Source organism: Erinaceus europaeus, chromosome 12, assembly GCF_950295315.1.
Source record: "Erinaceus europaeus chromosome 12, mEriEur2.1, whole genome shotgun sequence".
NCBI lineage: Eukaryota > Metazoa > Chordata > Mammalia > Eulipotyphla > Erinaceidae > Erinaceus > Erinaceus europaeus.
In genome coordinates this window covers 45,722,343-45,732,219 of record NC_080173.1, presented here as the reverse complement: position 1 = coordinate 45,732,219, position 9,877 = coordinate 45,722,343, and the positions used below count along the sequence as shown (strand labels likewise).

The 9,877-nt window shown below is 47.6% G+C and overlaps 1 protein-coding gene across 2 annotated transcripts; it reads left to right on the top strand.

Annotated features, from left to right (window-relative positions):
* Positions 1 to 4,862: 4,862 nt before the first annotated feature.
* Positions 4,863 to 6,806, top strand: ARL4D (ADP ribosylation factor like GTPase 4D). 2 transcript variants are annotated; one of them, XM_007531851.3, is made up of 2 exons: positions 4,863 to 4,984; positions 5,497 to 6,806. In XM_007531851.3, exon 2 carries the CDS (start codon positions 5,589 to 5,591, stop codon positions 6,189 to 6,191), a length of 603 nt encoding a protein of 200 aa, XP_007531913.1. In that variant the 5' UTR covers positions 4,863 to 4,984; positions 5,497 to 5,588; the 3' UTR covers positions 6,192 to 6,806. The 2 variants fall into 2 exon arrangements, with proteins under 2 accessions (XP_007531913.1, XP_016047476.1); XM_016191990.2 differs by having other exon boundaries at positions 4,884 to 5,001.
* The last annotated feature ends 3,071 nt before the right edge of the window (positions 6,807 to 9,877 follow it).

Genomic DNA, 9,877 nt, shown 5'->3' with positions numbered 1-9,877 from the left:
CCCGACTCCCAATAATATTTTTTTTAAAGGAAGGTGAAGTGGGTGTGCGGGGTGGGGATGGCGATCAGAGTCGGCGTTTAGAGGAGCCGTGGTTGGGGCTGGCCCGCAGCCTTCCCTTTTCGCTTCCCCCCTCTTCCTTCCCATTCGCTCATCAACACCTTCTCTGACAAGCATGAAAGATGAAGGGTGGGGTGGGACTGCTAGTTTCAGCTCCCTCATCACATAGTCAAGTGACAATTTCCGTCTTGGGTGTGAAGCTCAGGAGATTTAGAAGAATGCTAAAGAAGTTTCAGTGATTGTGGAAGAAACACAAGGCAATCTGTATTGCCAATTTCTGTGTTTTCTGTTTCTATTTTACAACCATTATAACATTCAAACTACTTGTTTTTGAAAAACCAATTTCTAGCTGAGTGACCTTGGGAAAATTACTTAACTTTCATGTGCTTTTTTTTCTTCTTTTAAAATATATTTTAGTGGGGTCTGCTGGTGGCTCACCTGGCTGAGCACAGGTTACAATGTGCAAGAACCCAGGTTCAAGCCTCCAGTCCCCACCTGCAGGGGGAAAGTTTTACAAGTGGTGAAGCAGGGCTGCAGGTGTCTCTCTCCTTACCTCCCTGTTCCCTCTCAATTTCTGGCTGTCTTTATTCAATAAGTAAATAAAGATTATATATATATTAGGGTGGGGGTAAATAGCATAATGGCTATGCAAAGAAACTCTGACGTGTGAGGCTCTGAGTTCCAGGTTCAATCTCCCACACCACCATAAGCCAGAGCTGAGTAGTGCTATGGTAAAAGGGGGAAAAAATATATGTGTGGGCTGGGGAGACAGCATAATGGTTTTGCAAAAGACTTGCTTTTAAAAAAGCTTTTTTTTTTTTTTTAAACAGAGCACTGTTAAGCTCTGACTTATGGTGGTGCTAGGGATTGAATTTGAGACTTTGGAGCCTCAGGCATGAGAGTCTGTTTGCATAACCATTATGCTATCTACCCTCTGCCCTGCAAAAGACTTTCATGCCTGAGGCTCTAAGGTGGCAGTTTCAATCCCCAGCCTAAACATAAACCAAAGCTGAGCAGTGCTCTGGTCATTTTCTCTGTATCTCTCTCTCTCATTAAAATGAAGTAAAATATCTTAAATATATATATTAATTAAAAATATTTATTTATTCCCTTTTGTTGCCCTCATTGTTTTATTGTTGTAGTTATTATTGTTGTCATTATTGTTATATAGGACAGAGTGAAATGGAGACAGGAGGGGCAGACAGAGAGGGAGAAAGATACACACCTGCAGACCTGCTTCACCACCTGTGAAGGGACTCCTCTGTAGGTGGGGAGCCGGGGTCTCGAACCAGGATCTTTATGCCAGTCTTTGTGCTTTGTGCCATGTGTGCTTAACACACTGCGCTACAGCTCAACTTCCTAATTTTTTTTTGAAAGAAACTTTATTTTTTTCCCCCTTTTGTTGCCCTTGTTGTTTATCGTTGTTGTTATTGCTGTTGTTGTTGGATAGGACAGAGAGAAATTGAGAGAGGAGGGGAAGACAGACAGGGGAGAGAAAGACAGACAGCTGCAGACCTGCAACTCCCCTGCAGGTGGGGAACTGGAGGCTCAAACCGGGATCCTTATGTGGGTCCTTGTGCTTTGTGCCATGTGCATTTAACCCACTGCACCACCATCCAACTTCCAATATATTAATTTATTTTAATTAATTAATTAATTATTTTGATGAAAGAGATACATAGATAGCAAGCAGAGTACTGCTCTGCTTTGGTTTATGTTGGTGCTGGGGATTGAACCTGGGGCCTCAGAACCTTAGGTATGAAAGTATTTTTTATATCCATTATGCTGTCTATGCAGCCCTGCTTTTTTCTTTTTAGAATAACCATACTTCATGGGTTGAATTGTATATTGAAGAAGGAAAACTGTGACCAGGAAATAGTACACCTGTTAGAGTTCTCATTTTACAATGTTCAAAGACCCAGGTTTGAGCCTCTGGCACCAGGGGGGAGCATTATACCTGGCACAGTGAAATAGTGTCTCAGTGTCTCTCTTCTCCCCCTTTCCTCCTCTCTGTCTCTACTGGAAAAAAAAGAAAGAAAGAAAGAAAGAAAAAAGGGCACATTTCCCTCTTTCTTTCTTCCTTTTTCTCCTCTCTCTCTCTCTCTCTCTCTCTCTCTCTCTCTCTCTCTCTCTTCCCCCAGAGCATAGTTCAACTCTGGCTTATGGTGGTGCAGGGGATTAAATCTGGGACTCAGGCATGCAAACCTCTTTGCATAACCATTGTGCTATCATCAACCCTCATGCCAATAGGCACATTTCGTAGAGTATATAGGGTCTGGCATGCCATGGCTATTGGACAGGAGAGTAGTTCCCAACCTTTCGGCTTGCTCTGTCTTCCCCTCTCCTAACTCAGCTGACACCCTACTGCTGCATGCTGCCACTCTCCAATATAGGGATGTAGCAAACTATTTTTCTGCTGTCTTGATCTCTTCAGAGATTTGGAGTGACCCAGCCCCTCCTCTGCTGGGGAAACTGGAGAGCTGGTTTTATATTAGGGAGGAGAAGAAGGAGGTGGCAAGACAGGCTGGAGCTAAACAGATGGGGAACTAATGGGCAGGAAGGGTTGGGCCCTACTGTGAGGCAATGGTTTCCTCTATTCTTTTTCCATTGCTCTCATATATAGACTTAAAAATGGTTGACAGTGAATTACAACAATTACTTCCAAGCGGAGAAATGTGAGAGTTACAATTTCAGTTTGCCTTTTATCTCCTGCTCTTCTTTCAATTTTACTTCTCTCCCTGCAGGTAATCACTATAATCCATTTGGTCACACTGTCCTTTTGTGACATCTCCTCCTTGTCAGGGCTACCCAGAATGTACCAGGCTGCAGTGGTTGTGGGGGGTGGGGGTGGGGGTGGGGTGGGGTGGGGGGTGGGTAGGTGGGGTGGAATGGATTAACTTCTGGAAATCTTTCCAGAAATTTTCCACTGACACTTTTGTTCCTATTCTGAAATCCTACAGAGGCTTACTTGCAATTTTAAAGTTATTTTTATTTAATTTTTTATGTTTTATTTGTTTGTTTTATTTACTATTGTATAGAGACAGAGAGAAATTGAGAGGGGAAGATATAGAGGGAAAGAGACAGAAAAACACCTGCAGCCTGGCTTCACAACTCATGAAGCTTTCCCCTTGCAGGTGGGGACCAGGGGCTTGAACCTAGATCCTTGTGCATTGTAATGTGTGCGCTTAACCAGGTGTGCCACTGCATGGCCCCAAATTATTTTTATTACACACACACACACACACACACACACACACACACACACACCACACACTCCATAGCATCAAAGCTTCTGGGCTCAAACCTGGGTTGCATACATGGCAAAGTAGTGCAATATCCAAGTGAACTGTTTCACTGACCCCTTACTTACAATTAATGAAGACCCAATACATGTACTGTTTTTCACTGGATTCAGACAGATTCTTGTTTAGTCACTTGTTATGTATGATACATTTATTTTTAAATTAAAAATTAATTATCTTTATTATTATTATTATTATTAAATTATTTATTTATTAATTAATGAGAAAGGAGGAGAGAGAAAGAACCAGCCATCACTCTGGTACATGTGCTGCCAGGGATCGAACTTGGGACCTCATGCTTGAGAGTCTAGTGCCTTAGCCACTGCGCCACCTCCCAGACCACAATTATCTTATTTTGTTTGATAGAAACAGCCAGAAATCAAGAGGGAAGGGAATGATAGAGAGGGAGAGAGGCAGAGAGACACCTGCAACATTACTTCACCACTTGCAAAGCTTTCCTCCTGCAGGTGGGGACCAGGGACTTGAACCCAGGTTCTTGGCACACTGTAATGTGTGCGCTCAACCAGGTGCACCACCACTTGGCCCCTGTATTATATTTTTAAAAATATTATCTATATATTTAATTTTATCACTGATAGAGAGAAGTTGAGAAGGGAGATAGAGACAGAGAGACACCTGCAGCCCTGCTTCACCATTTGTGAATCTTTCCCCATGCAGGTAGGGGTGAGGGACTTGAACCTGGGTCCTTTTGCACTGTAGTGTGTGTGCTTAACAACGTCTGCCACTGCCTGGCATATATATACATTTCCCCTCCAGAGCACTGCTCAGCTGTGGTTTATGGTGGTGCAGGGGACTGAACCTGGGACTTTGGAGCTTCAGGAATGGGAGCTATATATGATCTCAACCAAGTCACTGAACGTTTCCAATCTCTCTTCATTTACAGAGAATGCAGACACTCCTCCCCACCTCTCCAGCAGTGGAGAGGGCTAACAGGGATTAATGGGCAGGGGAGCTAGTATAGTGGTCATGCAGACTCATGTCTGAGATTCCAAAGTCAAATAAGCCAAAACTGAGCAGTGCTCTGGTAAACAAAAACAAAAGCAAAGAACCTTCTCCCCAAAGAACAAACAGGGATAAAGGGCTTAGGCGGTTTTAAGGAGTTACAGGTTCACAGAGATTTAAACACTGAACTAGGAAAGAAAAGAGACTGGTTAGCATCACTCAGGAAGTGCCTGGAGGAAGGAGATTATCTCTGGGGGGAAGGGCTGTGGTGGTATTGCTGGGATTATTTCCCTTGCCCTCTTTTCAAATGTCACAGATTTTCACTTGCCCCTCCCACCAGCCATCCCTGATTTATCAGGAGTTTTATTCCAAACATCTGAATACGGTAAAACTATATAACGAAACGGTCGCCGACTCAACAGACACCCACCACAGTGCGGCCCAGGTGGCTCCACGCCGCGCTCCTCCCCGCCTCAGGACCGCTGATTGGCTAGCGTCACAATGACATCACTCTTTAGCCCCTGATGGGGGAGGGGGTTGTTTTTAAAAGCCCACTCCGGGTGTTCCCGGCTCAGTGGCGGCGAGCCGGAGGCTGGCTGGGTTTCTGTCCTGGTCTCCTCCGGGGGGAGAGAGAGGCGCGGGGAGAGCACGGTTGGACGAAGGTAAAGGGTCTGTTCAGGTATTCTGAGGCATTCCGGGTGCGGGGTCTGGGGCGCTGGAGTCAACCATTGCTGGGAAGTAGTAGTGTTCAGGTGTGGAGGCAATTGCGGTGTAAGGAGAGGTGTCAGCCGCTGGGAGGGTGGCTTTAATCACTAGTGTGAGGGTGCCCACTAATTCTTAATTTAGGGGTGCTTCCTGACCTGGTCTCCCCTGTCTCCGGAAAAGGGTTCGCGCGTCTGCTACGGCCCCATAAACTCAAAGAGGCGGCTCTGAAATTCAGAGCCTGCCTCCTGCTTCGCTGAGGTCTTGTTCCCACCTCAGTGTTCCCAAGACCTGGGAGTTTCTCTAGATCTCATCTTGGCTATCAGGGCTGGGCGGGGTGTCTCTTACACCAGCAACTGCTTTTAATAGGATTTAAAAAATGAAGCATGGGTGGGTGATTCATTAAAGGATCAAGAAATCACAAATTTGTTTAAGCTCTCCCTTTTTTCTCTCTTGACCTTTTCATGTTCAGATAACCCAGCCTCACTCCAGAGCCTGCAATTTCTAGGTCTCCTCCCTGCCTCACCAGTGAGCTCTACACCTGCACCTTAGGTAGAGTTCATCATGGGGAACCACTTGACAGAGATGGCACCCACTTCCTCCTTCTTGCCACACTTCCAGGCCCTGCATGTGGTGGTCGTTGGGCTAGACTCAGCTGGAAAAACCTCCCTTCTTTACCGCCTCAAGTTCAAGGAGTTTGTCCAGAGTGTCCCTACCAAAGGTTTCAACATGGAGAAGATCCGAGTACCTCTGGGGGGGTCTCGTGCCATCACCTTCCAAGTGTGGGATGTTGGGGGTCAGGAGAAGCTGCGACCACTGTGGCGTTCCTACACACGCCGGACCGATGGGCTGGTGTTTGTTGTGGATGCTGTGGAGGCTGAGCGCCTGGAGGAGGCCAAAGTGGAGCTCCACAGGATCAGCAGGGCCTCAGACAATCAGGGTGTGCCTGTGCTGGTGCTGGCCAACAAGCAGGATCAGCCCGGGGCACTGAGTGCCACCGAAGTGGAGAAGAGGCTGGCAGTCTGCGAACTGGCAGCTGCCACACTCACCCACGTGCAGGGCTGCAGCGCCGTGGACGGGCTGGGCCTGCAGCCAGGTTTGGAGCGCCTGTATGAGATGATCCTCAAAAGGAAGAAGGCACCCAGGGCAAGCAAGAAGAGACGGTGACCTGAGGCTGCTTCCTTCCCGGTGGTAGGGGTCTGCACACTTGGACAGCCAGGCAGAGCCTGTGGTCTCTCACTTTGCCTTGGGCTCATGACCTGTCCATCTCAATAAAGGACTGAGGGACAGACTGGGGGTTCTGTCTTGGTACTGCATGGGAGGTGGGGATAGGAGAAGGGATGTCTTCTCATGCCTCACTTTCATCCTTACTTCTGGAGAAATGGGAGTTGCAGGACTATGGAGGCTGAAATGTAAACGGACTCTACCTCGACCTTGTTTCCTGTTCTGTTCCCCTCTGTCTCTCTCTCCCTCTTTTAACTGGATTCATTAAGGGGCAAAGAAAAAAATGCTTGGAGAATACATTTGGGATAAGCAAAACTCTCTGCTCCCTGCTCCCCTCCCCTTGGGAGTCTCATCCCCCAGGATGCCTTTCTCTCTGAATGTCAGTCACAATAGTCTTGATATTTGTGCCTATGTGGAAGTGCCAAGAGCTGCTGCCCACACTTAATAGATCCACTACACTACCCTTTTTATAAGCTGTGTGTGTCCTCTGTATTATTTTAAGCTATTTTTTAGCATTTGTTGTAAGTTATTAAAGATTGATGATACTGTTGCTCAAAACTTGTTGTCTGGCATTTTCCTTTCTCCTTCCTGGTTGATAGAACAATCCAAGGTTTCTGGTTTGGGGGTGGGGAGGGGTTTTGCTTTATGAGAGTAGAGACTACTCTTCTCTGGCATACATGGTACTAGGGGTCAAACTCAGGGTCTCACACAGGCAATACCTGTGCTCTGTACTGAATCATCTCCCTGGTTGTTAACAAATTATTAAAAAATTAGGCTGTGTGTGGGTCAGGTGGTAGTGCAGTGGATTAAGCGCACATGGTGTGAAGCGTAAGGATCCAGGTTGGAGCCCCTGGTTCCCCACCTACGGCTTCCCACCTCCTTCACAAGCAGTGAAGCAGGTCTGCAGGTGTCTTATCTGTCTCTCCCCCTCTCTGTCTTCCCCTCCTCTGTTGATTTCTTTCTGTCCTATCCAACAACAGCTATAACAACAATAACAATAAAAACAACAAGTGCAACAACAAGGTTAACAAAAAATGGGAAAAATGGCCTCCAGGAGCAGAGGATACATGGTGTAGGCACCAAGCCCCAGCAATAACCCTGGAGGCAAAAAAAAAAAAAAAAAAATCAGGCTGTGTTTATGGGATGGCTGGTAGAGATTAATGGGGGATCTGAACCTCCTTCCCCAAACTATTGTCTGATCTCTGTAGTTTTGGGGGAATCCTTCCTCTTTTTCTCTCTGCCCCTCACTGCCTGACTTGTACTTGCTCCAGAGACCAGCATTGCAGATATTAAGACTTTATATTTGGCCCTTGACCTTGGAGCTGCCTTCTAGGCCTCATAGGTAAATCCTCAAAGAATCACTTTTTCCACAGCCTTCGGGTCTCCCCAGTAGTCAGGTTGGTATGGCCTCTGTTCCTGTTTCTACTTTGGGGGGTGCAGAAAAAGTGGAAAGTGATTTCTCCCTTGCCTTAAACCAGCTCTGTGTACTCAGTCATGCTGACTGCAGCTCCTTAGCAGCAACTGCAGTGCCTGGTGCAGGGAGGCTGGGACTGGACTGAGCCAGCTTGGCCTCTGTGACTAAGCCATGAGCCGTCTGGCTTGGGGAACAGGAGCTGTTTCCATGAAGCGGGTAGTGGCACAGAGAACTGGGCACCCACTCCCACCCTCCAAAAGAGGAGAGGCAAGGCAGAGACCTCTATCTAGTGCTAGCAGTGCTAATATTTTGAGAGTCTGGAAGAGGGTCCTCCACAGTCCCCAGATTTTCTAGGCCGTCCCTCTTTTTGAGCACCAGGGCCGACTGTCTGAGATAGACACAGATCTTGCTAATCTTCCTGGGCCGCAATACTGGATAAAAGCCAAGGGCAATACTTTCCACACACCTCACCCCAGAATCCCACCCCCAACCCTTTGGACAAGGGATCCCCAAAGCAAGTTCAGAGCCCTGATCCAGAATCAAATAAGGGCACCTGGGGAGGGAGAGTGCTGGCCACCCTGTGCCGGGCCAGTTCAGAGGCTGGCAGGATGGGGGTAGGTGTGCATCCATCCGGAAGGGTGCCCAAGTGTGCGTCAATGCTGGGGCCTGCCAAGCCTGTCCCACAGAGCTGCTAGTCTGGTTTTGCTTGGGACATGACTCCTGGTGGCCCTTCTATCCACACACCTGTGACGCATCAACTTGAGTCCTCAGGGCAGAGTCCTCTTCTGCAGCCCAGGAACAGGCTAGGGAGGGCCTGACCAGAAAAACCTTCTGGCCTGCTAGGACATCTGTTTTCCCTGCTCCACCCCAATTTTGACTTTCTGTCACAAAATCTCCAAGCATGTGTGTTTGTTTCAGGTCATCTGGACTGGACTTAAGGAGATGTATGCAATGGTGGGGTCTCTAACTTACTAGCTTGTGTACCTACCTCTGCCAACCACCTTCCCTCCTTGTCTGTTTAGAACCTCCTGCTCGGGAGTCGGGCAGTAGCACAGCGGGTTAAGCGCACGTGGCACAAAGCGCAAGGACCAGCTTAAGGATCCCGGTTCAAGCCCCGGCTCCCCACCTGCAGGGGGGTCCCTTCTCAGGAGGTGAAGCAGGTCTGCAGATGTCTATCTTTCTTTCCCCCTCTCTGTCTTCCCCTCCTCTCTCTATTTCTGTCTGTCCTATCCAACAATGACGACATCAATAGTAACTACAACAACAAAACAACAAGGGCAACAAAAGGGAATAAATAAATAAATATTAAAAAAAACACTGTGTGTCTAAAAAAAAAAAAAAAGAACCTCCTGCTCTGGGCTGGGGAGACAGTATAATGCTTATGCAAAAGACTTTCATACCTGAGGCTCCCAGGTTCAGTTCCCAGTGCAACAATAAGCCACAGCTGAGTAGTACTCTGTTAAAAGCAAAAACAAAACAAACAAACAAACCAAAAATCTCTTGCTCCTCTAAGACTATAGCTGTGGGTCACAGAGACCTGTGAATGTCCCTCTTTCCCACATCCCTGTGACCTGGCCATCTGGAGAGATGTAGAGAAGAGGTGCTGGCGGCAAGTGAAAATAAAACGGAGAAGTCAGTTGCTCTGAAGAGTTGTGGGGCCAAGGTAGCACTGGGGAATTCTGATTAGAAAGCTGCATTCTAGGTGCTTGGGGGTTGGAAAATGTGGAATAATCCTGCCTTGTTCATCAGAGGGAGGGAGAACTGGAAGGGAGGGGACCACTTTCCTGTCTGCTGGTGGAGTGAGGTAGGCTGGGGGCTGATGTGGACATATAGACAGGATTTCTTTACTTTCTAGACTCAGCCAGTCCTCTGCGTGTCAGCCTCTGGGTCATTGGTTCTGAATGGGTGGGAACAGTGTTGGGAGCAGGTTACAGTTAGCTTTCTTGTTTTTTTTTTTTTTTGCCTCCAGGGTTCTTGCCGAGGCTCTGTGCCTGTACCACAGATCCACTGCTCCTGGAGACCATTTTGTCCCCTTTTGTTGCCCTTGTTGTTTTATCATTGTTGTCGTGGGATAGGACAGGGAGAAATGAAGAGAGGAGGGGAAGATAGAGAGGGGGAGAGAAAGATAGACACCTGCAGATCTGCTTCACTGCCTGTGAAGCGACTCCCCTGCAGGTGGGGAGTGGGGGGGCTCGAACTGGGATCCTTAAGATGG